This window comes from Labrus mixtus, chromosome 7, assembly GCF_963584025.1.
Source record: "Labrus mixtus chromosome 7, fLabMix1.1, whole genome shotgun sequence".
NCBI classification, from domain to species: domain Eukaryota; kingdom Metazoa; phylum Chordata; class Actinopteri; order Labriformes; family Labridae; genus Labrus; species Labrus mixtus.
The window spans coordinates 21,891,402-21,918,935 of record NC_083618.1 but is presented as its reverse complement, the minus strand read 5'-3'; the positions used below and the strand labels follow the sequence as shown (position 1 = coordinate 21,918,935).

General features: G+C 41.8%; 1 protein-coding gene across 2 annotated transcripts; it reads right to left on the bottom strand.

Moving 5' to 3' along the window:
* Window positions 1–108: 108 nt before the first annotated feature.
* nisch (nischarin) lies at window positions 109–27,439 on the bottom strand. 2 transcript variants are annotated; one of them, XM_061041276.1, is made up of 28 exons: window positions 27,010–27,439; window positions 26,442–26,525; window positions 24,665–24,847; window positions 22,905–22,953; window positions 21,657–21,820; window positions 21,436–21,531; window positions 20,995–21,090; window positions 20,741–20,893; window positions 19,908–19,976; window positions 19,600–19,785; window positions 19,200–19,328; window positions 17,754–17,867; window positions 15,480–15,660; window positions 12,620–12,738; window positions 11,414–11,508; window positions 10,498–10,803; window positions 9,462–9,772; window positions 9,047–9,258; window positions 7,347–7,783; window positions 7,051–7,235; window positions 6,894–6,957; window positions 6,546–6,684; window positions 6,251–6,401; window positions 5,796–5,915; window positions 5,509–5,670; window positions 5,065–5,237; window positions 4,142–4,314; window positions 109–2,865 (listed from the first exon to the last, which is right to left on the bottom strand). In XM_061041276.1, exons 1-28 carry the CDS (start codon window positions 27,088–27,090, stop codon window positions 2,538–2,540), a joined length of 4,560 nt encoding a protein of 1,519 aa, XP_060897259.1. In that variant the 5' UTR covers window positions 27,091–27,439; the 3' UTR covers window positions 109–2,537. The 2 variants fall into 2 exon arrangements, with proteins under 2 accessions (XP_060897259.1, XP_060897260.1); XM_061041277.1 differs by lacking the exons at window positions 12,620–12,738; window positions 15,480–15,660.
* Between the last annotated feature and the right edge of the window lie 95 nt (window positions 27,440–27,534).

Genomic DNA, 27,534 nt, shown 5'->3' with positions numbered 1-27,534 from the left:
AGTGGTAAAATTGTTTTTCTGGTTGATTTGCTGCATCAGCTGGAAACCTGTGGTTTCTTTTCCAAAGGAATAAACGGCTGTCGCTTACAGGAAACATTGCAAAATGCAGATCTTTCATTTTTCACTTTAATTAAGTGGCATTCCCCTTTAAGACAAAAACATGTAATGTAAACAACACTGGTGAAGAGTGGGAGGGGCCAACATTAGCTGGGCTCCCATTTGTCGATATTATTGTACAAAAAAAAACACATAAAATAAAATAAACACCAAGAAAATATAAAAAATAATACTCAATGATAATACTAACTGTGACATTTGAGAGTTCATGTTGGGAGTATGAACAGGATCTTCATGTTTAGTACAAAGTCTGCATCATGATAGAAAACATCTGTCCCAAAGCAACCACTTATATTAATATCATATTTATAATAATATACAGTTTAATAACACTGCCTCATCCGCTATGATGTGCAAGGAATAAAATGTTGAGAGAGCAGATTGTGCCGAGCAGCAGCTTTTATGTGTGTGTGTGTGTGTGTGTGTGTGTGTGTGTGTGCTATTTAAAACTACAGTCCAACATTTAGGATCATCCTCTTGTCACCTCTGAAGTCAGACTGCACAAAAAAATGTAAAAAAATATTTTAAAAAAGTGATTTTTGGTTTTAAGAGCAAATTTACATAAATAGCAACATGAAAATCAAACAGCTTTGGAGTTAATGAAATGGGATTTTTTTTTTTTTTTTTTTTTAAATCTCTCTTTCTGAAGCTACGCTAGCAGTTTCCCCTGACTTGAAGTCTTTGTGCTAAGCTAGGTTCACACGACCTCTCTTTGCACTGGACAAACAGATGAAAATTTGATTCAAATCTGATTTTGGAGAGGAAAGAGGACAAGAGGATTCACCAGAAATGAAAACTGTTCCATTAAGGTTAACATTGATTAAAATCTAGTAGAACTCCTGTGGACTGTCTGCAGCGCCCCCTGCTGTGCAACACAAGTCTGTCTGTCTGTCACCAAACGATAAGTAAATCTTCTTTGTGGAGATACTCGTGGTTTTTCTAGGAATGACTCCCACTGTTTAGGCTCCATGTGAGGCCACAGGCTCCTCTCTCAGTCTGTAGTGTCCGTTGAGTCCTTCTCACTCTCAGTTTTTTTCTCTGAAGCTGACGCCAAACTGTGTGTACCAAGTGCTAAATCCCTTCATGTTTCCAAGAGTTAAGACTAAAGGCCACAGTATGCTTCAAACCAAGTGCTTCTTCGGTCGTCTGACAGCACTTGAAACAACCTCCATCCACATCGACCAAAAGCAGAGTAGGAGGGCCAGTCACTTCTCTTCACTCCTTACTCTCAGAAGAGTTGTTTAGACGCCATTTTTTCCTTCCTATAATGCCTAAAATTTAATATTTAGAAATACTGACGACAACCCAATAGTACATGTAAGAAATATTAAAAGACTTTGATTGTTTTAACCTCTAATTCTAAACGGCAACAGGAGTGTTGACACTGACACCTTGCATATTGACATATACCGGTAGATCTTTTACAGATTGTATTTCCAGGGTAAAAACCAATATTCTGACAATTACAACGTCACACTAGCGGCTACCAATGTATTGGTATTTGCTATTTTCACATATAAAATTACTGAAGTTAAATTCTATACTTTGCCATGCTTAAGCAGTGGTTTCCAGAGGCTGAAATAATACCTCCACGGTTGACGCACAGTGCAACTTCCTGAGTGGGCTTCCTTTTAAGAACTGCCCTTTTTTTTTTTTTTTAAACACAAATAGATGTAATCGTCTGGTGTCAGATCTCTCAGTTTGGGCGACATCAGAGCCAATCCTGATGCTCCTTCTTTCACTGCCTCCACTGTTGTTGGAGAAAGAGAGAGAAGGCGGTGGGATGAGGCCTGGAGCTTGCTGTGACGGGTTTCTGACTGCACTTTGAGTTACAAACATACACAATGATAAAGAAAAAGAAACGGCGCATGTCGTTGGATAGCATGTACCAGATCCTCCACAGGTTACTCTGCAGCTGAGGATCTCATTTAAATAAAAGATGCCAAGCAGACACATCCGAGGCCATGGGAGTGAAGTGCATCGTTGCTTGACTTTTGAACATAATGAGACGTTGAAATAAAACCACCCCTCTTCTTCATAATGTGCAAAACATCAAAGTCAGGGGATTAAATCAAGTAGTGTGTCAAGTAAACAGGATTTAACTTCTATCTTAAGCGCTCTCTTTTTTTAAACACCACTTTCTACATCTTAATGCCTACAAGGAGAAACTGAAAGTTTGCTCCGTTATCCCCATAACGATGATTCATCACATCTTCTCCTCGCTGTGACTTTTAGTGCTTTGCCGTCGTTTGTAGTCAGACAGAACTTTGCCCAGGGCTGTTTGAAGCATATTGAGGCCTTTAAAGCGCTTAATCAAGACCTGAATTTGTGTGTAATTCCCTGTGACACGCTGACTCCACCCTCCAGCTCCTGATGACCAACGAGACGCTGAACAGTCACCCGTCTGTCCACACGGCCGATCACCCGGTGAGCTCAACAGGAAGCTCCCTGCTGCACAGCGCCTCCCACTGGCGAGCGAGGAGTGAGATCAGCCTCTCTCTGCTGTCAGCTCCCGGGACAAACACGCACCACTGGACCTCGCCCTCTGCGCCCCCGCTGGCTCCTCCCCCTCTGGGTGAGGCCTCCTCCCCTCCAGCTGTGAAGTGGTCCATGGTGAGGTGGCAGAGCAGGTCAGGGCCCGGCAGGTCATCGAACACCAGAGTCAGAGCCTGAGGGTAGGTCTGGTACCCGAGCAGGACCCGGTCCAAGTCCCTGATCCTCCGAGCTTCACGCAGCTGGTACCGCTCCCTGTGAGAGGACATGAGGAGGAAGGTGATGATGAGGATGGCTACTACCATTCAGTCAATGCGATGCACATCACAAAAAAAACAGAAAAGCTCCCCTGAAGTCGGAATTCCAACTCGGACACTCGGACACTTTGTGTGTAATGAAATCAATCACAATGAAAGTTTCCTGCAAATTCTATCTGTGGATATGTTGTCATGTTATTTCACAAACTATCACACAGTGCGTTACTATGGACAGGTATAAGCTAACAACACAAAGGTTCTCCTGGAGCTCGTCTGACTCGCTGCCAAGTCACAACTGGAACGCGGTTAACTTGGGTGTGACGTCATTCCCAGCTCCGACATCCGAGTTTGGAGGTAAATTGAACGCACCCTCATTTCACTCATTGCACTGAGTCAACTTATGCCCCGCCCACGGCGCCATCCGATTGGCTGGACGTGACATGAGTAAACACAAATCAACACTGAAGCTTGGGGACAGAGCACTCCAGAGCAGTAGAAGAGTCTATGGTTGAGCATTTTAACAAAGTCTTGTGTTGGAGTTTGTAAGACTCCAAAAATCGGAATGTTGACAGAAAGATTTTTACTGTAAAAGTAATCGGTTCCAAATATCGGTTATCGTTCATCATCAACAACTTATCATCAGTATCGACCCCACCTAAGTATCCTAATCTAATAAAACTATGAAACACTTCAAGACTGTTGACAGAAATGTACACACTGTCCAGAGCATGTTATGTTTGAAATGTCAGGTCATCTGCGGCTGTATTCAAAGAAAGTCACTTAAAGATTTAGACTTCCTTTAAAATAACGCTCTGCCTTGATCAAAACGTGTCCTCTTGAGTTACTAGTGAGTCACTGATAAAGTGACAAAAGCTCAGTATACTTGATCTCTTACTACTCTTCTCCTAGCAATGACTGAGTCAAAGTTCAGCCTCTCCATTTTAAAGCTTCAATGAACACTGATTTCACTTGTTTATTTCCCTTTGACTGAACTGTCTACACATCACACCATCAGTTGTGTCTCCTCTTCTTCCTCTTTTTTTCTCAGCAGACAAGCACAAACAAGTCTTTTTTTATGTGTTACTAAAATTACACTCTGATGCTATCAGGGGAGAGGGCACATTTCTCAGATTTTTTTTGATTGTTGAACCGTAATCAGCCCAGCATCCTGACCCCTGGAGGCCACCACTGTTAATAATTCTTCCTGGACAAAGGGAGGAACATGTTTTTAAAAAGCTTTGCTACAGAGGGTCAGGTTCTTCCTGTGTGGTCACCTGGAGGGCGGTTCTTTGGCAAAGTCGGGCAGAGGATAGCTGACGTAGTCCTCGTCCAATAGAAAGACGTCGGTGCTGGTCAGGATCAGAGTCCTGGGCTGGAGGACCGGAGATGGAGGGGAGTGACCTGACAGAGTGGAGCCTTGACTGGGCAGACTGCTAGGGATCTGCACCTGAAGGAAATTAATAAATTATGATTATTATTTTAAAAAGTTCAGAATTATAAGTCTTAACACATGCAAATACGAAGAGAGGGATTTGCAGTAATGAATTTGTTTGCACTAAGTCACAGATGGAAAATTCTGGGAACGTTGTCATTGTCGTCATCGTTTTGATAATGTAAACTTGTCATACACATCGAAGGGACAAAGAGAAACATTAGCTGCTTAAAGCCTGGTTTAGATTTCTGCGTCTAATCTGCGCTGTACCTACACTGAGGCCAATGACTTCATCTGCACTTCATACTCGTGCATGATGTGTGTAGCTCTGCATTGTATATATATATTTTGCTTTTTTAGAACTTTTTAGAACTTTTTTGATTCAAGCATGTTAACTTCCTGTGAAAAAACTGTTCTTTTTGTTCTATTCCTTAGATAATGCCTTTATTCCTAATTATGGTAGAATCCAGGGCAGCTTCACCTTGATCTTTTAACCTTTTCTGTTTTTAATCTGCTTCTTTCATTCCTTTTATCTTTTTGGTGTTTTTATATTGATGTTTCCCCTTTCTTCTGTGATTTCTTGCTGGTTTTAAATAGTTTTGTTTCCTTCTAATTTGTATAATCTGTGGAACTCCTGTATTGTCCTCCTCACATTTCTCTATTTAATTTTTTTCGTAAAAGCACTTTGTAACCCTGTTTTGAAAAGTGCTATATAAATAAAGCTTATTATTATTATTATTATGACAAAAAGGCAGCAGTCCTCACCTGGAAGACCAGCAGGTACAGCAGGACGTTGAATGAGCGTGAGGACGAGGATGCCGCGCTGGCTGAAGTCTTCCTCTCTGCCACGATGAAGGTCAGGTCGCCCATCTCCTCCTCGCTGGGATAAATAAACTTCACCCTGCTGCTGTGGACCAGCTCGTAGTTCTGCATCTTACCTGCAGTAGGAGACAAATCACAATAGTCACATTAGATCTTGCACAGAATAGGTTAGGGCAAGGATTGAATCAATGATGGAAATTTAAAATCAGAAAATGTTTCTATAGAGGCAGCAATTGGGGCAGGAGAGAGTGGGGAAAGACATGCAGGAAAGGAGCCACAGGTCGGATTTGAACCCGGGCCGCCTGGAGGTCCACAGCCTCCACAAAGGCACACAGGGCGCGCGCTCTAACCACTAGGCTCCTGGCGCCCCTCAGCAGGGTTTCTTACCTGTGTTTGTGTTGGTGAACTGGGAGTAGAAGTCCTGATCCGACGGCTCTGGAGGAGGAAGCTGCTGCTGCAGACTGAGAGCTGACATCAGCTCCTGAAGAAAAAGACCGGTCCCGTAACTGTCCCTGCTGAGACAGCACACGATGTGATCGGCTGAACGTCCTGTAAACACACAGCCGGAGAGAGAGGGACAGTTGGGAGACACAGAGTAATGTAAGCATTTCAACATGAACTTGTATGATATCTGTAAACAAAGGGGGGCACAGTGTGTGTGTTGATCCACTGACCGACGACTCTGAAGTACTGGTCGAACAGTCCCACGTTAACAGACAGAAGATCAGACAGTCTGACGGACAGGCAGCAGCACAGAGAGACGTCGGGATCTCCAGAGTCCATCGTGTCCAACACTGACAGATATAGAGAGGTAGCGAAAGAGAGAGAAAAAAAAAAGAGAGATTTATCAAAACACAAAGCTCTCAGTTGATACCAGTTCAACTTTTACAACAGCGCCATGCTCGTCAATGTTACTTCTCCACCACTGACCAATCAAAGTCAAGAAGGGACGGGGCTTCTGGTATCAGCTTTGTTAACAACAATGGCGGAGAAGCCGCTACGCTGACTTCCGACCGAACAGTTTTTTAGGCCTAGCGCCTCTACTGATGTAAGAACATGATGACTCCTTTTCTGTCCATTCCGTGACTTTATACATATATATTTTTTCTTCATATCTTCTGCATCTCACCTGAGTTATGGCCGAGCGTGGAGGCGGAGTCTTCTAACAGGAAGTAGATTGTGTCCGTGGAGAGCAGCAGACAGCAGGTGAGCTCAGAATCAGGAGACTTGTACAGAACCACAGACAGCCACAGGACCTGTCTCACCTCCTCAGCCTTGGACTGAGATAAGTGTATGGAAACAGTGAGAAAAATGAGTTAGCATTCTGAGCACAGCACAAGTCCAAAATGAGAACAACATTATTAACAAACAGCTGCATAACATCTGTGTGTGTGTGTGTGTGTGTGTGTGTGTGTGTGTCCTACCATCGCTATATATCTGTGGAAGTAAGCCAGCAGTTGCTGTCCTTGGAGCCCAGACAGGAGCTTCAATCCTGGGGAGAGACCTGGCAGGAGGTGGGGTGAAGGTTGGTTCTCCTCCAACTGAGGGTGGGAGGAGTCCCAGCTGAGGAGGACCGGGAGGAGGAAAGAGAAAATGTTTTTAAAAATGGACAGTACAAAGGCATCTCTCAAAATCAATACAGAGAGGAACAAGACACATTGTATGCCCTCCTTTAAAAAAAGTATTAGAATGTTTTTTTTTTTTGCATGCAGCTGCAAATGTAGGTACAGAAAGTAGAAAGGAATCCCAGGTGAACTTAACAGAGGCTTTACCTGCCGGTGCTTTGGGATTTGATGTTACTGGAACAACAGCACTGGTCCCTGGATCTGTAATGGCCTAAGAGTAAAAAAAAAAACAGAGTCAAATTCAGAAAAAAGTCAACAAGGCTAAGAGTAACTAAAAGTGTATTAGCAGGTAGTCGGTCTTCACCTGGAGTGTTTTGTTCTTGGTGTAGGCAGGGCATGCAGGGTTGAGGCAGCGCAACCATCTTCAGCCCCTCCAGAGAGGCTCTCTGCTGGCTCAACTCCCCCAGGAATGAGCTTCTGTCCCGGGCCAAAGGGAAGAGCAACAGCAGCATCTCACCACCCAGCAACACCTCCACACAGTGACTGCTCCTGAACACAACATGGTGATTAAAAAAATACTGATGATTTCTAAACTTAACAGAACAGAGCACATGATTAAAGAAAGGTAAGTGTGATATCACATATCATAGGCCTCTTTACCTGTGCTGGTGTTTGGGGTCCTGACAGGAAGTGTAGCTGTTTCTGACCGTGACCTGAGAAGCTCGCTCTCTGGGGTGAAGCACCACAGAGCCGAGGGGCACCCGCACCAGACTGCAGCAGGAGGAAGAGGGTTGATGAAGATCACCTTTGCTCTCTCGCTCTCTTTCTGCCAGCTCTCTGAAGTCCATCTTCAGCACCCAGAGGTGTCGGTGAGTGAGAAAAAGGAGAGTGGGGAGGCTGGGCTTCTCGTTTGCGGATAATATGTCTGACAGGAGATGGTGGCGGTCTGTAGGAGAGGAGGAGGAGTAGGGGGAGGGAAGGAGGTGGGCAGGATAGCCTCCTTTGGCTCCCTGACTCTCCTCCAGCTCCCAGGAGTTGATGAGCGAGCGGGGGAGGAGCTGAGGACTGTTGGGGGGCTCAAGGTCAGAACCTGCTGCCTGGAAAACAGTTGAGAAGACGTCAGCTTGATTTGAGCTTCATGATCAGCCACACTTCAGTTCTGTAACGTTAATGCACTCCATGTTCATTTCTTTCACACAACATTCAAATTCAAATTCAAATTCAAAAAACTTTATTTGTCCCTGGGGGGCAATTCAAAGGCACACAGAGCACTAAATTAACAACAGTGCAAGTAAATGAAACATTTTAACCTAAATATAAAGTGTCAATTTAAATACAACTTAAAGCTTAAACTTAACTTAAAATACAAAATATAAAAAGAGTAGATATAAGTGGACAGTGATCGGACTAACAGATGTAAACAGATGTAACCATAAGTATGTGCAGTAGTGACCAGTTGTGCTCTTATACCCAACTACAACTGAGCAGTGTTGAATGACTGGTTCAGTAATGACTTGTGTCCACCTGTTTTTCTTTTGGGGAACAAAGCGCTGGCTGAGCGCTTATGCACTGAGAATAAAAGTGCTGCAAGTGCGTCTTGTCTCTATGACAACAGCCACTGTATGACAGACACTGCTCCATTGCTTTCTAATGTACGTTACTTACTTGAAATCCTTGTGAAAAGTTTAAAGATTTATTTGAAAGAAGTCTTTAAGTAGTTGAGATCATTTTGTATTGACCAGAACAGAAGTCAGGCCAAGAAGCTTATCAGCATTAATGGGATGGACGATGCAGATTTGTCAAACACTTTTAATGATTTTTTCTTTTCTTTCGAACTATCTGAATTCTCTTGTACCCTTAAAAGATCTTGTAATACCACAAGATCAGGTAACATTCTTATTTAAGGAAACATATATAAAAGGAAGGCTGTTGGCCTCGATGCGGTCTGCACGCGCACTCTGAGATGCTGTGTCGATCAGCTCAGTGGAGTTTTTTCTAAACTTTTTCAGTTGTGTGCCGATTGTTGCCAGCTTCCCTCAATTTGGAGGACCTCAAATTGGTGCATCCTTGAATTTCTTAGTTATGTTTTTATTGACTTATTTATTACTCTTGTCCTTAAACAGTGCTTCTCATCTGGCCCTTGTGGGTGTCATTGCCCAAAGAGAACACACGAGGGTATCAGAGTGCCAACGCTTACCTTTGTCAAATACTGATTTGTTTGTTGTCTCTGATTAACTCCTTCTGCTGTTTGTTTGTAAATGTATAAATGGTGTGGGTGGAATGCAGAACTGAATTTCCCTCTGGGATAAATAACGTTGTCTGAGTATTAAATTAAAATGGATTTATCGCTGCTCTCTGACCTGTATCAGTCCTGTCAGCTCACTCCTGGTCCGTCGGAGCTCCTCATACTCAGAGAAGATGTACCAACGGGATGGACTGGCTTGGCAACCCAATGTGAGGCAGGAGTCGGGGAGCTCTGCGTGGGAGGAGAGCAGGAGCTGGGAGTATGGCAGCAGGAGGTCCACCTCCAGGCCGGACAGCACCTCCTCCACAGGCGAACCCTGCTCCTGGTCTGAGAACACGAGAGCAGCTATCTTTAAATAATTCAGCACGCACCAAAAATATGACTGCATCACTACAAGCTTCAGATGTGAGGATGTTATTCCAAAGTCATAACTCTAAAAAACTTTATATGAACTCATAAACCCAAATCCAAGCTTGGTAACTTAACACAATACAGTCTTCATCTTCGGAGGATGATGATGTACTGCTTACCTGCGTCCTGATTGGCCCAAGTGAAATCATCTTTGAGGTACAGCAGGCAAAACAGATGATCGCTTAGCACCAGACACGCCTTCTTCTGCTCCACCTCCTCCTTCACCTGAAGACAGTAGCACCACAGAACCCTGCTGACCTTCACCTCTGCTTCCTCCTCCTCTTCCTCCTCCTCATCCTCACACGGCTCCCCCTGGGGAGGGATGGACTCCTCTGCAGAAGGACCGGTTAGTGATGTGGAGGAGGAGCAGACCGACTCCTCAACAGAGTCATCCAGACCCATCTCAAAGTACCCGTCCCTGGAGCCTGGACTGGAATAATGAGCATGGCAGTGATAAAAAAATAAGTTATTCAACCAGTTATTAAAGTTGAAACATTTTTATATTACATAAAAACATAAACTTGTATTTGACAAAGTCCTGCAGAGGAAGAATTCAGAAATTATAATCTCAGAGTCCCATGAATTGGTTTCAGTTTTAGCTTTGTCATTCTTCGTCATTCTTTTTTTCAAATGAGCTGTAACACTTTTATAAAGTCCCTCCTCTTAAACTGTCACTGGAACATGTCTCACAAACTGCAAGTCGATGATCGCGCTCAGAGTAAGACTCCTACACTGCCGACATTTACTTTCACATTTGACAATGAAAACTAACCAAGTTTATCAAACAGGTGACCTCCTCTGCCCACTAAGAACCTCATCTCTACTAGCTCGCTTGCTTTACGTTGATGTAACACAACAGATAAACATAAGACTACTGACATCAGATGTCGGCTGATACTGATGTTCAATAGATACATTTGTGCTTTCCTAGCAATAACATAATCCAAAAACCTACAGGGTCCTAGAAACTATTAGAAAGTGCAGATGATTTCAGAAACCAGCAATAAAACGTTACAATCCCAGAAACCAGTGGGAACATCTGGGACTCCAGGGAGGCATAGATGCAGAATGCCTGGATTTAAAATTGGATTGGAAATGTAATTTAGAGGATCTCAGAAACCACACAAAAAAAGAGAAGGCTGCCGGTTAAATTACCTGTGAATTTCCACCTCAGTTCCCTCCACATTGGACTGAATCTCTCTGGTTTCAGAGCTCTCCTCCTCCCTCTCCTGCTCCGTCTCCTCCTCCGTCTCCTCCTCCGTCTCCGCCTCCTCCTCCTCCATGTTCTTCGTCTTCTGCTCCTTCAGAGCGGAGCTGAGAAGATGGGAGAGGTGGGTGATGAAGTCTTTGTTGGAGGAGGAGAGGGAGACCAGGTGAGCAGGAAGTAGAGGGCAGCAGGCCGAGCTGCAGGTGAGGCACGATGTTGATTCTGGTGTGGAGGAGGAAGAGGAGCAGACACAACTGGAAGAGGGAGACACAAGGGTGGAATTAAAAAATAAAAAAAAAATTCAACAAAGCTGTGAAAACAACAGAACGTGTTCAAATATCAAAGAATGTTATCAAAGTGACTTAATAGCTTTAGAGGTAGACCTGCAGTGTCAGTAGTACCTGCAGCAGTAACTGACTATGCAGAGGTGAGACATGTGGATGTTCACCTGTGAGCTGTTTGGACCATGATCAAATGAAAGTAGAGTCAGCTGGTTTTTACTAGGCACTGGCAGTAGTTTTTTTGTTTTTAGCAGAGACAGTAAATACATCAAAAGAGAGAGAACAACCATGCAAGAAACAGGTCCTTAACCTCTAAATGTATCTTTTTTCCGGACACATCTTTAGTTCTAGTCCTGTCTCATCTTATTTATGTTTAGTTACATCAACTCTCAACAGATTGAAACGAAAAATCTGCAAATATTTGTCACATTAAATGTCCTAAAGTGGCTTAAAAGTTGTACTACAAATACAATAGATAAACAACTATCAAAGGGAAGTTAAGAGTTAAAGTAACTGGATGTTTATTTAGAGATTAAAGTCATGAAAACTATTTTAAATGGTAGAGGCGATGTTTAATACTGACCAGACAGAAATAGAAGAAGTTGTTGTAGTTGTAGCATTACTTGGAGGATCTCCACATTGTGTTTGTTCTGACAGACTGACAGCAGGTTGTTGTACCTGTAGAGAGGGGAAAAAAAAAACACATAATCCAACCTTAGCATCCATTGAGTTGACCGATAACATTTACAAGATTTGTCAAGCCTTTTGAGTCCAGAGAAAATTTTGGGGACAGAAACGCCAATATGTCTAATTTAGTGAAGAAAAGAAGATGAGCTAGAAAACAGATCTGTTTAAAAAAAAATGTTTTCATCTAAACACGACAAACGCCAACAATAATAATACACTGTTTCCCACTGTGACGCCCACGCTGTACCTTGGCGGTGGAGTTGGCGAGGGGCGTGGTGGGTGGTGTGATTGTACCATAGTAGTATTAGGTTGAATATAAATTAGCTTTATCCTCCAACTTATTTTAGTTTGTGTGACAAACGATTTTAATCTGCTCACCTGAATTCCTTTCAATTCTCTGTCTCAGCTTGTCCTGCTTCACCTCATCCTGTGGCTTCATTTTCTGCGCTTCTGCTATTTTGACAATTCTCATCAGCTGTACGCCAAAGACGCTAAAACTACAATACATGAAAAGTTTGACTCGATGTTCTTTTTTATCACATCAGGTGACCACGTGTGTGTGTGTGGGTGTGTGTGTGGGTGTGGAGGCTTCTTGATGATGACGCGTATCACAATGAGAGCAGGACAGCATTGGCAGCAAGCAGCTGCAGAAAATATTGAAAGCGACGGCATAACACGCTTCAGCTTTTGCATGAGACTTCACACATCAGTCTGTGAGGACTTCTCTCTCTCTTGACCTCACGATGGCGATTTAATAGGCTACGGATAAAAGAGAGGTCAGGAAATACACCTGGGTGGTCTCAGTATCGTCTGTGTTGGAAACAATGACTAAATATTAAGTACAGATTCTGGCTTGTTGCAGTGAAAGCATTTTTAAAACTGTAACTGTCTCAAAATGTAATATCTACTTTGGCATCCTTCACAGGTATATTTAAACATCTTTGTATCAAATATAATGTTTAAATGTTGAGTTTGGATGGGATGGGCAGATAATCCCTCAGTATATGCAATAATCTTTCACAGATGTTTGAACAGTTTCTGCCTCTCCATACTAACACACCCCTCCCCACCCCTCCCCCGGTGTTTCAGGTGTGTCGCTGACCTGCTCGGGTTCAACAGACAGGAGTTGTGTATTTGTGTTAAAGCTTGCAGGGGGAGGTGCAGTGTCCACAGGAGGGGGGGCACTGGGGGAAACGGGGGCTTCTTCTCTGCTCGTCATTTCTGAAACAGGAAACCAAACAGATCAGTGACACGACGATGAAACTAACAGACTCTGTGAACTTTCAGCATCTACTCTTTCACGCTATGCAACATCCTGCCGTCTATAAATATGACAAGTTCTGTGTGAAGTGTTTTAGAATAAACTTTTAAATGAAATAAACCAAACTGTGATCAGAATAAACTGAATGATTGAATGCCTCAATCATCGAAAACATGAACATTTAATATTTTTTATTCTCTCTTTATGAAAAATCTAATAATTTAGCTACTTTTGGACTGTCGGACATTTAAAAAATAACTCCCTCAAAACTTGTTCTTTGCATTTTTTCACAAAATTATGAATTAAATAGTTATAATAACCTACAACAAGCACTGATAGAAAACATGGATGCTTTCTCAGTTATTTTCTCAGCAGTTATCACATCCTTTTAAGTTTGAGGCGTAAACAGATTTCATTACACACAAAAAAAAACATGAATACCACAGAACTGTCACAGCCTGTTTTAATGGACAGATGAACAAAACAAGCATGCATTTAGTTCTTTCTGTTAGTATCCATACACTCACACAGTGTGCAGCCTGAACCGACATTAAGTGTCACAGAAGGAGGCTAGTGAGCGTAAGCAGGGCGTCATACCTACTTAAAGAGATCATTGGATGTGCGGACACCTCCGTTAAAAGATTCTCGTTTGGATATTACGGCAACAACAAAAAAAAGTCCCAGGCATTCTTTAATAAACAAAAATAGCAAACCATCTCCTGCACACTGTCTAAATTGCACAAATGTTACGGATGTATTTTTCTCTGTGCTGTTTGTCCCTTCTCCCCCCCTGTTGACTCCCGCCCAGGTTAAGCTTCTGATTGCACAATGAGGTGCACCTGGCCTCAGAGCTTAAAAGGTCAGGGCTGGCTTCAGCAGAGAAGAGGCTTTTGGAGTTGGGACTGCTGTGCCTCTCAGCCAGGGCGTGTGTGTTGTTGTGTTTAGTTAAATTAGTTTTGAGTTTGTTTAATCACTTAGTTTGTCTGTTAATAAATCCATTGGTTTTGACTTTGGTAAGGTGTATACTGGTTGTTGTTATCCCCATACGGCCGCCTTATGGTGGGCGTAACACAAATATATACACTAGCAATGATTTAGTCCTGAAACGTTGACAAGTATTTGTGCAATATAGACAGTGCTCTCTCTTTGGTTAAACATATGATTGAAAAGTACTGACGCTTAAAAAAAACTACGGATCTTCAATCGTTTTTAAACTTGTACCGAACAAGTATCGAAAATATTTACAACCACAGTGTCACATATCGTAAATCTGTCTGATCAGAGTTAGTAGGATCAGTACTGATTGTTATTTATTAGTCGGTCATTCTCCTGTTATGCTCCTTCAGCTGTTTGTTAATACATCGCTCAGCGTGCTTTTCAAGGTTTAACTGCTTAGACATAAACATGTAATTTCTTTATCGTGGAAAGACCTCATGCTGGTTTTTGATTTCTAAATTTAGAAAATTGTTAGTTTCACCTTTAAGGTCACATATTCTGCAAAATCCACTTAACCATGTTTCTCTCACACTAACACGTGTCTCTAGTCTGTCTATAAACCCAATGATGAGAAAGGTCCATCCTCTCTGTCTTCTGCCTGCTCCCCTTTTCAGAAAATGTGTGCTCAAACAGGCCGCTTGGGGATTTTCTGCCCTCAGAGTCTGCCTTCTCACCGACATGGAGCGAGAAAGCCCGAGCCACACAAGCCCTTCCAGAGAGGGGGCGTGGTCAGACACAGCTCATTTACATATTTAAAGGTACAGACACAGAAACAGCCTGTTCTGAGCAGGGCTGAAATAGAGGGGTTTATAGGCATGATCAAATACAGGATCAGAGTGGATTTAGAACAAGAAACTTCACACACGTGAATGTTTTGGGAGCGCTGAGACTTATTTAAAATGGTTGAAGAGGAGGAGAATATGTGACCTTTAAGTTAAATACATTGGTTTTTGTTGAACTGTCAAAAAGAGGATGTCAATCCTAAGACAAATTGAATAAAATAAAAACATGAAGATTAGTGGATATTGAGAAAACAGCCAGCTACAGCCCAACTCTTTAGGATAGTTTCGCCAGGTATTTCTCGTATCCTGTTCCTGCAGCATAATATTCTTTGTGGATGTTTTAATTGAGCTGTTGATCTCAGAGTTTGAGCTGTTTGTCCTGTAAATTGAGTTAAAACATGCACATAACAGAAGCAGCTTGTTATAAATATTGTGAATCCTATTAAACTAAAATACAATCCATTTCCAAAGCAGAAGATACGTTGTGTAACTTGTAAATAATAAAGGTAAATAATCCTGTTGCGGGGCATAAAATAAAAAATGGGAATATATATTTTTTTAAACAAAGACATTTCTCAGTTAATCACCACACTTTGTTTTTATTTACACGTTACACAACGTCCCATTTTCTTTGGAAACTGAGTTATCATTCAGTCAGGATTATCAGAACGGTCTCAGTTATTGAAATGTAATGTGCAAACGACTGATTGATTAATTGCACATATAAATAATCAAAGGTTGCAGGCTCAGCAAGCACAGTCAGCTGATTTCTTTAATGGGAATAATCAGTTTCAGACAAGAGCAGAGAAACAAAAGTCTTTGACTGGTGGTCGCTGCTTTTAATGAGAAATAAAAAAACAACGCCCCTCTCCCTCCCTCCCTCCCTCCCTCCACGCTGCACAGCCTGATACATACATGATTACCTTGGCTGGGGCAGGCAGCCTGCTGGGCCGGACAGGAAGAGCAGGAAGAAGAAGAAGAAGAAGAAGAGGTGACAGCAAGAGGAGCGACAGCAGAGGAGCAGCAGGAAGAGGAGGAGGGAGGAGAGGAGGAAGAGGAGAGGTGAGGAGGTGCAGGAGCAGCCAGCCTGGTCTCCTCACTGATCTGACGAGAGGACAGAGAGGAGGAGCCTTCAGAGAGCAGCAGTCACCTACATCATCGAGCAGATCACAACTTCAAACCTGCAGCCAGCAGCTCCATCAGCAGCAGAGTAACACCCAGCATGTTCATTTTTTACATCCATCTAAAAACACTTTTGAGGCTGTTTGAAATATTTGAAACAAATTGTGAAGTTAATGAGCAAAAACTGTGACCTGAAGATTTGAACCGTCATCATGAAGCTTAAATTACATTTTATTTATTCATCAGGAGTTTTCTGCAAATGTGAAAGCCCTGAGAGTTGTTCTGAATGACTTGAAAATGACAAACAAAAGTGGAAAACTTACAAGGCACTTTTGCAGTTTGCCAATTTTTTTTTTTTTTTTTTTTTTAATTTTACAGATTTTCTTCAACAAGAACATAATTATTCAGGCGCTGGTGGCGCAGTGGTTGGTGCGCGCGCCCCATGTATGGAGGCTGTGGTCCTCCAAGCGGCGGCCCAGGTTCGATTCCAGCCTGTGGCTCCTTTCCCGCATGTCATTCCCCTCTCTCTCTCCCTGATTTCTGACTCTGTCCTATCTCTCAAATAAAGGCACAAAAAGCCCAAAAATAAATATTTTAAAATAATACTAATAATAATAAAAAAACATAATTATATCTTCTTAAAAAGGATTCAACAAACTTCACAGTTATGAAAAGTTAAAATACTCCAAACCCAATGTCTTGGTTGTGTTTAAAGGAAGAATGTGCAACTTCTTGATCCAGTAGATGTCGCCCTTGAGCAGCAGCATTAAACCAAAACAAACTTCTATTAGGCGACACCTCCACTATACTGAAGCCTCCGCTCTCCTCCAGAGACACACCGCCAACCCCTCTCTACTGACGTTCATATGAAGGAGTAATCAAATTGAAACGCACTATAATTAAGCACCATTAAGCGCAAGTGGCGGACAAAATTGTCGAGCTGCAATCACCTGTGGCCTGCATTGTTGTGTTAGCAGGATAATGTTAGCGCTCTTTAGGTAGCTTGTAGCTTCATATTTCACTTACATTGACACAGAATGACCATCAACTAAAAACACTTACATGACATCCAAATAATCAGTGAGCATGTAATTCTTCTTCTCTCCTTGACTAAAACAGCTTTTATACACAAGGTCATCCCATCCATGTAAACACGGCTCTCACAACAACACAGCCAGCGGGACTCGAGCTTCTCACTCATTGTAGACAGTCACGACTCAGAGGATATACTTGATTTCTGCTGTATTTATGTCGCACATTCTTCCTTTAAAAACAGATTTAGCTCTTGAACTTCACAGGTCACTTCACTTTTGTTTCCATTTCCAAGTAAGACAATGACTTTACGACCCTCATCCTGCATATTTATTTGACTCTATGTATTCATCATCTTGCCTCTGCTGCTGATGTGTAAAATCTCTCTCTCCCCTAATGAGGTTGAGTAGTTTATGGTGTCCAGCTGAAGCTGCTGATCTGCAGGTTACCATGCCAACAAACACTACAGCAGCCCATTACTCAGGTTGTAACATAGCAGGCAGCTGTAGTGACCTACAGAGTGTGTTTAGAGCTGATGAATCCTCGGGCTTCAGAGATGTTAGTAATCATCTTAATATCTAAGAAGTCTATAATCAGGTTAGAATTATAACACTACTACAGCAGGTTTGAGGGGAATTCTATCAGGGAAACTATGGTAATAAAGTGCAGAGATATAACAATCAAATGTTGTTATTGAGTTTAGGATTGTGTACTGCTAATAAAGGTTTAAGAGTGGATGTTTCAGGAGACATATCAGGGAACACAATGAATCCCTAACCTTTGATACAGCTAATATTTGAATATAAAACTCAGCTGGGTCAAATCCTCGTATTTGAAGTGCAAAGAAGAAGACATTTTACTTCTTAAAAGAACTTAAAGAAATTCATAAATTACATATTAACACTGGTTGTGTGATGAAATAATACTTTAACTCCTAAATGACAGACTGGTAAATAAGTAAATCTCTATATCAACATATCAGACATTAATATTGACTATGTGACCGTGTCAGACGCTGTATGACTCGGTTTGACGGAGCGTACCTTCTTGTCGCCGCTGCTCTTCCTTTCTTTGACTTCTTTGGCTTTCTGAATGGCTTTTAACACTTCCACTGTGTCCAACTCCTTCTCCGTCGTCACTTTCCCGTCCAGACAAACCTGACGACGCAGAGACAAGCTGTTCAAATATGCATCAACACACCAACAGTTTTTTTTTAAACAAGCAGGAGCATCAGCAGCAACAGGTGAAGAGTAGAGACGTAGGACAACAGCAAAACTGACAGTTGACTAGTGATCGCAATCGTTATTCATTTAGATGTATGGAAGAGCCGTTTCTATGGTAACAGCAGCAGTGATTCTACAGCCGTTTTCACATCTGCACTCCTGAAAATATCTAGATAACTTCAGGAGGACTGCTCACATCAGCTCACTAACACTAGCTGCAGAAAAAAAATACTAGGGGTCTGGCAGGAGAAACTCACACATACAGCTCCTCCTGGAAAGTTTTCTGCAAGTGTGAAAAGCCCTATCGAGTAATGACAGTGATATCAGTACTACACAAGAGGTACAAAAAACAGGAGTACAAGCAGGACAACTTAGGTGGTCACTACTTTCAAAATTTGAGGCTATATTTGTGTTTTGTATTTCAATGTCTTATTTTCACAAAATCTGATATTTCTGTGTTTCTTTTGGATCTATTTTTTAAAACATATTTTCATTTTTAATCTTCTCTTTGACTGTTAATAGTTTGTTTTGGTGGTTTTTAATTTTCTCTTTGTCTTGATGCTTTTGATGTCGTGTGTGAAGCACTTTGAATCGCCCTGTTGCTGAAGTTTATAAATAAACTTGACACTTGGTTCTGCCCTCTGACAGCAGCTCTGACACGGCGGAGAACCAGGCTCTATTTATAACTTTACAAATAACAGCATGTTACAGTTGTGTTACAAATGTCATCTACCGTTTCTTATATGTGTTAATTTAGGTGTCCAGCCCCATGATACCCACTCACTCTGTGATCCAGTGAGGGTCTGAAATCATATGATTGACAGATATGACAGTCATTTCCTGTAGATTTATCATAGAAGACAAGGAACTGTGCAAGTTTTAGTCTTGCACTCAGCTCCACCAAAAGATGCAGCATGATTGTTGAAGGTTTTATTATTATCCCACATCCTGCGCTGTGGCTTTTGCTCATGCACACGTTGCAGAGGCGATAATTGAGCAATATATTGTCTTCAGAAGTTGAAGCCGTACATTCACTGTAGCAGTAGTCTGAGCAGCAACACAGCTTTAAATTTGCACATTATCCTTGCACATTAAAGTTCACTTGATTAGTGTATCTGCTCATTATTACATCTGTTTACAGTATGTCTGCCCATCATTTGCTTTGATAACTTGCTGCTGTAACACCACAATTCACCAGTTTGGGATCAATATAGCACACCTATCCATCTTAAAATTAACAGTTTGTTTCTTCTTATGTTGGGGTACCTCTGCTGCACGGTCACCAAACTGGGCCAGGACTTTGGTTCTGTAGTCTGGGATGATGCACATGGGGTTACTGGACAGGTTGAGTTTCTCCAGACAGGGCAGAGAGCCGATGTTCCTGATCTCCTCCAACTGGAATCAAACACAAACATCAGACACACAAGACAAACAGACCGACTCTCTTAAAGCACAAGAGCTTTGGCTGTATTTGTCCCCACAGTCTTAAGTTGCTTTTCTGAGTCATGCATCCAGTTAAATACATTCTTCTTGCTTTCATGTCTTACCTCGTAAAAAATACAAGCATGAAAAATATATCTTACTATCTAGAATGAAATAAATGCTTTACAGTGAGCATCTACATAACTTGAAAGCGATAACAACATGGCGTTCTCTGTGTGAATACCTGAGCCAGCTGGTTGTGACTGAGGTCCAGGTTGACCAGAGAGTAGAGCTTGGTGAGGCCGGTCAGCTGGTCCAGCTGGTTGCCGGCCAGGTTGAGAGTTTTGATGTTTCCAAGACGGGTGTGAGCGGCTTCAAGGACCTTCAGGCTGTTATACGATAGATCCACGTGGACCAGATTGTACAGGTGCTGTGAGAACAGGAAAGTTACTTCAGCAATCCTTCTAAAGAAACATCTGCTACACGAGTTTAATTCAAACTTCGAGTCAGTTCCGACAGAGCTGATATATTCTTCTTCACTCTCTCACATACCTGCAGGTTTTCCACTGTGGACAGCTGGTTGTTACTCAGATCCAGAAACTCCACCTTAGGAATGAGTTTCTTCAAAGAGACAAAACGAGAGTCAGCACAAAGAAACTGATGATTGTTGGGCAGAAGGACCAGCAACATGTCCTAAAAAAAACAATGCAGAGCTGGTTTAACACTGATGCTTTCGCGACATAACATATCAACTCTATGGAGGAGGAGCTGGGGGGATACAGCTCTCTCCAATGTTTTGAATTTGGGGCAGCAGTAGCTCAGTCCGTAGGGACTTGGGTTGGGTTGGGAACTGGAGGGTCGCCGGTTCAAGTACCGATGCTGACCATAATATGGAAGTTGGTGTGGAAGCTTCCCGAGCATTGCTGAGCTGCCCTTGAGCAAGGCAACAAACCCCCAACCACTCTGGTGCGCTCCCTGAGTCACAGCCCCAATCTGACATCGCTCCACACGTCCTGTTTGTGCATGTGTGTGATTCAAATTCAAAATGTTTCATTTGGACTGCAGTACCAATTTGAAACACTAGGTGTCAGAATTACATATTGCTCCTCTAAGTTTTATAAAATGTGAAAAATCCTGAGACATTATGTCAGGATAAGTTTTGAAACATTTTGAAACAGCTTTCACAAGTCTAGGCTAATATTTACACAACGGTTGCATGGATTTCCAATTCTTACATTTTTTGTTTCAGGTAACATGAAAAGATAAGAAATGTGTCAATAAATAAAATAATAAAAATGCGTGAAACGATTATAGAGAGAAATGAGGCAAACGCCAACTACTGCCACGTGACTGACTGTGTTGAGGTTTGATTTAGCGTGTCTCACCACTGAGCTGTCGATGGAGCTGATGCCGTTGTGACTCATGTCCAGCGTGGTCAGGTTTCTCCACACAGGGATCACAGCTGTGACAGGACATCCAGACTCCGCCCCCTCTGCCTCCCACTGGGAGAACTCGCTCGCCTCAGGAACCAGGATCGACTAGGACAGAAATAAGACAGTACTCATGTCAGAACACAAAATTTAAAACAAACACAGCATATAGAAACATCGTGCAGTGAAGAACTTCATCTAAACTGTACCGTCATAGTTTCCGTGGAGTGGTGTATACTCAAAGTTGCCAGACTCGACCTCAGACACGACAGACCTTGAATCTGCTGAGAGCTGCACTCACTGATCTAAAGGCAGAGAGAGGGACAAGTTATTATTCATTACCTTTATTCTAACACTTAAAACCTTTAAAAACAATGCATCCTTAGTAAAACCCTCCTGTGATGCAAATCAAACATCATTAGAAGTTAGTGACTGATAAAAGACTTAATTACAACATTTAAATTTCACCTTTTTTGTTATGTTTCCAGGGCTCCAACACCCTGTATAAACCACTACGAATGTATAAACAGGTCAATTGTGGGTTTACTTGGTACTCATTATCTCGTTCTCAATCAGGTCGGTGTGTGATATGAATGAAACAGGAAGTTAACATGTGTAGAGACAGGAGTACATCCAGGAGAGACGCTTACCTCTATCTGCAGCAGCGATTTAAAAACAGACAGGTCAAACGGGAGACTGCTCTCCTCGATGTTACTGGTTCCCACTGGACCTCTGGTACCAGACACCTGACCAACACAAACAAAAAAAACGGCGAGAAACATTAACCAACTCAACTCCATGAGTGAGCTCAAGACACAACACTGAAATAAATGTGCGTTGAAGATTTTGGATAGATTCAGACGTGTGAGACCTTGAGGTATCTCAGCCTGCAGGTGAAGTCCAGGATGTGTCCCAGGTCTGTTTTGGCGTCTCCGTTAAAGCACGTGGGTTTGGCCAGGCGGAGCTGCTGGGTGACGGAGTAAAGCTGCAGAGGATGGAGGGAAAACACCTCACCAGCTTGGAGCAGCTGCTCACCTATAACAAAGAAAAACACAGAGAGGTTTGATGGTAACCACTGTGCAATATTTAATCCGAAATCCTTGCTTTTTTTTTTTTTAAAGGTTTATTTTTTTGGACTTTTATGTCTTTATTTAGAGATAGGACAGTGGATAGTGTCAGAAATCTAGGACAGGGAGAGAGAGTGAGGAATGACATGCAGGGTTGGATACAGACCGGGGCTGCACGCTTGGAGGACTATAGCCTCTGTACATGGGATGTGTGCACTAACAACAAGGCTGCTGGAGCCCCGATAGATACATTTTTTTTAAGCTGAGCTACTTTACTGCTCACCTCTATTTTTCACTTAATAACCAAAATACCTTTAAACAATGCAATGCAGCAAGGATGTTGGTAATTTAGTAGTCACATTTTATTTCAGTGCAGAAGAAATAACTGCTACTAACAAAGGAGGGATGAAATAATCATAATAAAGGAAACTGGATTTATGCAGCTTTTTGGAGCAGCAGGATTCAAATGCAACAGGTTATAAGCTCTCAATGATCTTCAATTGTTTAGCATGTTTAAGCAGCCAAAGACAAGAAAAAGAAAACAACAAGTCTTTTGTCATTGTTCCATCAGAATGTGATTCTTTTTGGGCTTTTCATGCCTAGATTATTTTGAGACAGGACAGTGGATAGAGTCAGAAATTAGGAGAGCGAGAGAGAGTGGGGCATGACAGGCGAGAAAGGAGCCACAGGCCAGATTCGAACCTGGGCCGCCTGTTTGAAGGAATATAGCCTCCCGTACATGGAGCGTGCATACTAACCACTAAGCTTCTGCTGCCCCCAAAGCTACCTCGTTTTCAATGACATTTACTTACTTTGGGTGAAAAGCAGCTGTTTTACTTCATTTGCTTTTTTTACATCCATATTTTGTCTATTAATGTGAACTGTCTCTGATGAATTAAATTAAATTGATCCAGAGTGTCGCAGCATTCTTGTTCACCACTGAAGATAGAAAGAGGTGAAACACCCTCCTCCACTGAGGGAGTTCTATTAATTTTTAACACAGTTTGGAGTGTGTCTAAAGAAAAAGAGGTCAAAGTTAGAAGGAAGCTAACCTTTGTTGAATAACTCCTCAGCTAGAGCTGCTGTGATGCCATTTATCTCCTGAAAGAGAAAAACAGCGGGTTAAATACAATATCACTTCAAAAAAAATACATGATAGAAACTCAAATAATTTTAAGACTTTTTTTCAAGGTTTCTTTTTTGTGCTTTTTCTGCCTTTAAGTAGCGATAGGACAGTGGATAGAGACAGACACCGGGGAGGGAGAGAGAGTAGGGATTGACATGCCACAGGTCGGATTTGAACCGGGGACACCCGCTTGGAGGACTATAGCCTCCGTACATGGGGCGTGCGCACTAACCACTAGGCCACTGGTTCCCTGAAACACAAATGTTTTATTCTGTTTTTACTAATCATCCTACAGCTGGTCATGTTTAGAAGTTTTTATTGGTAGTTTTATATTTTGTCTTTAATCATGTTTTTTTTTCTAACACAATGTTTGCTAAGGCTCCAACTGTGTTCTGAAAAAACAAAAGTTATCGGTTTAGAAATAAGAAGGTCAAGTCACTTTATGTGGGATTAGTTACACAACAATAATAACCACAGAGCAAAGAGCAACACCTCACTCAGGTGGTAAACACCATGCATTCATTCAACTACTTTCATCACAGTTAAATCCTACAGTATTAACCTTCTAATGCAGCTAAAACAATAAAACTGGTTTTCTGTGGTCATTTGAACTCATCTGTAACAGTCATGTTACGTGAGCAGCTAAACTGCTCTGGAGAGTCCCATGAACCAGGACAACACTGGTCTGTTGTAGCAGCGACTCGGTCATAAGATCACAGTCAGCGACATCACAAAGCCTGAACTTGTACTTGAAATAAAAGCACTGGTTGTTTTTGTCAAATCTGCCAATGAGTACAGATAGAAATCCGTGACTAGTTTTGGCAAAACACATCTCTCCTTAGGTGAGATTATCTTTTTTTTAAATATATCGACCCTGACTCAGCGCCAAAAAGAACAGTAGTGAAAGCAAAATATATTTTGCTTTCAATATACTGTTATTGTTGTTATATGAACACCATCTTAAGAGTGAGAAACTAAAACTCTAAATGAAACAAAGCTATGGACACAAAGCTATAGACGTTTTTCAAAAGAGACGAGACATTTGGCAGGTTGGATATTAATCCACACAGGTTGAGTTAAACTGTCTATTTATACGATCAAGTCCTGTCAAAAACTCTGAAAACTAGCAAAAGCATTAAACCTCACTCACAGGTTGCATTTCAAGTCCTCCAGCCTTATGAGGGAACAACTATAGGTCAGTGAAGATTCTCCAGACTGCTTCGTCAACAGTAGGGTGAAGGTCATTTCCTGTTTCAATCTGACATCGACCTCTTGTGCAGAGCATGCTCCATAGACAAAAATGTATCACAGTTTGTTTTTGGAGGAACTTGACAGACCAACACAGAGCCGCCTGACCTCAACAACGATGGGATGAGGAACCAGGCTTTATTCTCCATCATCACTGTCGGACCTAGCCGATGCTCTTGTGTCTGAATCCCTGCAGCCAGGTTACACAATCTAAAGAAACAACTTCCCTGAAAGCGGTTTGCCAGCAAATGTAAGCCCCTGGCTTGAAAACATTTAGCCCACTTTTATTTTCACAACTCCACATAATAATCGCTGGCTGCATTATCTGAGCATATTTGAAGTTATTTTTAGGTGAAGTACTAGAAGGATGCAACATCTAAACAGGTTACTGGATGAATGGAGAGGTGTTAAGATAGAAGTAATCTAAGGTTTACTCACATAAAGGTGAAAGTGCAGGAAGAAGGCAAGCGGAGTGGGCGTGGCTTGTGGGAACTGCTGCAGCAGCGTCTGCAGGTAGAGCTCCAGCTCTTTCTGCCGCCGCTCCACCAAACTCTTTGAGTTCTTACCAATCATCTTCTTTGGAGGAAGCAGCCGTCTGTCCACTTTCTTCTCTGCTGTAAGCTGAGGATGACAAATAAATGTTAATTTATTCATGAAGAATTACATATATATTCTTGAGTCACAGATGCTTTTCTGTGTTCAGTGTCATTTTAAACTCCATATCTTTGGGAAGTGAACTGCTGGTCAGAGAAAACAGAAATCTACAAACCTTGGACTCCACAAAACGGTGATGAAAGTTTTAACAATGTGGAAGCAATTAATCAATAAATAGAGAAAATAAAAAAATATTAATCAAAGCTAAAACTAGTCTTCAGCTGCATGTCTTGTCTTTAAAAAAAAAAAAAAAAAACCTTTGATGAGAGAAATTACAACAGAATGATTGAGGTTGTCTGTGAAGGCCGACACTTTGGTGACAGAACCAATGAGAATGCAAGAGACTGGTTGTGGGTGGTGCTTTTTGCCTGGGCAGCAAAGTCTGTCTCCCTATTTGTTGGCCAGGACCATGAGAAGTGTAAACCATGAGATGTGTAAACCATGAGAAGTGTAAACCATGAGAAGTGTAAATCATGAGATGTGTAAATCATGAGATGTGTAAACCATGAGATGTGTAAACCATGAGAAGTGTAAATCATGAGATGTGTAAACCATGAGATGTGTAAATCATGAGATGTGTAAATCATGAGAAGTGTAAACCGTGAGAAGTGTAAATCATGAGAAGTGTAAACCATGAGAAGTGTAAATCATGAGAAGTGTAAACCATGAGATGTGTAAATCATGAGAAGTGTAAACCATGAGAAGTGTAAATCATGAGAAGTGTAAACCATGAGATGTGTAAACCATGAGAAGTGTAAATCATGAGATGTGTAAACCATGAGAAGTGTAAACCATGAGAAGTGTAAACCATGAGAAGTGTAAATCGTGAGATGTGTAAATCATGAGATGTGTAAATCATGAGAAGTGTAAACCATGAGAAGTGTAAATCGTGAGAAGTGTAAATCGTGAGAAGTGTAAACCATGAGAAGTGTAAACCATGAGAAGTGTAAACCGTGAGAAGTGTAAACCATGAGAAGTGTAAACCATGAGAAGTGTAATCCATGAGAAGTGTAAATCGTGAGAAGTGTAAACCATGAGAAGTGTAAACCATGAGAAGTGTAAACCGTGAGAAGTGTAAACCGTGAGAAGTGTAAATCATGAGATGTGTAAACCATGAGAAGTGTAAACCATGAGAAGTGTAAACCATGAGAAGTGTAAACCATGAGAAGTGTAAACCGTGAGAAGTGTAAACCGTGAGATGTTTTCCCTGCCTACGCTCCTGTTTTCTGTTCATAGACAGATTCCAGTTTTTAAATGGGGCCTTAGACAAGTATATCACAAATCACACTTCATAATTGCCCAGATGTCTAACCAGATGTCTAACCAGATGTCTAACCTGATGTCTAACCAGATGTCTAACCAGATGTCTAACCAGATGTCTAACCTGATGTCTAACCAGATGTCTAACCTGATGTCTAACCAGATGTCTAACCAGATGTCTAACCTGATGTCTAACCTGATGTCTAACCAGATGTCTAACCAGATGTCTAACCTGATGTCTAACCTGATGCAGATGAATCAGAGTCAGAGGACGATCAATGTGCAACCTGTGAGCACTCACCTTCTCATGGAGGTCGTGGAAGTCACTGTATCGATGTTTCACCGTCCACTTGTGCTCTCCATCCGTCACATCGATGATGTACACCTGGAAACAACAGCACCACATTCATCAGTTACAACTAAAGTGACACCTGTCTGAAGTTATATAGAAATAGTAATTCAAGACAGAAATTGATTCAATTTAAATTTAAATAAAGACAAAAACTGAGATGTGAGATTTTTTTTAAGTTACTTTTTAAAATCAGTCACGCTCGTAGACCTGCAGAAGATTACAACACATGACCTTACATCACACACATACACACTAACCTCTTCCTGACAGGGATTAAGCAATGAGCAGAAACGCAGCAAAAACTCTGAAACTGTGAGAGACAGCTGGCCGCTAGCTGTCAGCTGTGATTCTTTATAGTTCATACTCAGCACTATTCACACATAATGAATGGCACAAATAAGTTTCTGTGTTCACTGACAGAGTAATTCCTTCCACATTTACTCTCTGACACTTTGCTACAACAGGATCCGGTGTAGCAGAAAGCTAAGCTAGCTGGTAGCTAGGTTAAAGGACTTACTGTGTAGTTCTCGACCAGCTCCGACCCGACAACACACACTTTCCTCTCCAAAACCTCCTCTGGAAACGGAGAGGACTCCATGCTGAGATCGAGGCGAGCCGATATGAGAAGGTATCAAGTAAAAAAGAAACAATTAAAAGGCTTTTTCGAGGATTTCTAGAGCTTCTTCTCGGCTAAGCGCCTCCTGACGCCATGTTTGTTGTGATGCTGCCCGCTTTGAAACCTTAAAACTTTATTCACAGCAGGGCATTGACAAATACTCCCACCACATAAGAGACTGGGCATATATCAAAAGATTATCCAACATTATTCCAGTATAGCATACGCCGTCACATTATGTAATTAAACTTATCGCATGACGAAGGTAAAACAAAAAGCGAAAGAAAGAGCATCACAACCTTTGTCCGATAATAGGAATACAAAGTCTCATCGTTCAAATGTTTATCGCGAGAGTTATGAAACGTCAAACAGCTGTGACGTTGTTAGAAATAGTCAGTGAATGAGGATAACACTTAAACACTGCCT

Excerpts from the sequence above, each read along its gene's own strand:
- nisch (XM_061041276.1), bottom strand. The coding sequence starts at position 27,090 with ATGGAGTCCTCTCCGTTTCCAGAGGAGGTTTTGGAGAGGAAAGTGTGT. Across the intron at positions 6,402-6,545 it reads TCCACAGATATATAGCGATG|TCCAAGGCTGAGGAGGTGAG; the intron begins GTAGGACACACA and ends CACTTATCTCAG. Across the intron at positions 5,916-6,250 it reads CACGCTCGGCCATAACTCAG|TGTTGGACACGATGGACTCT; the intron begins GTGAGATGCAGA and ends TATATCTGTCAG.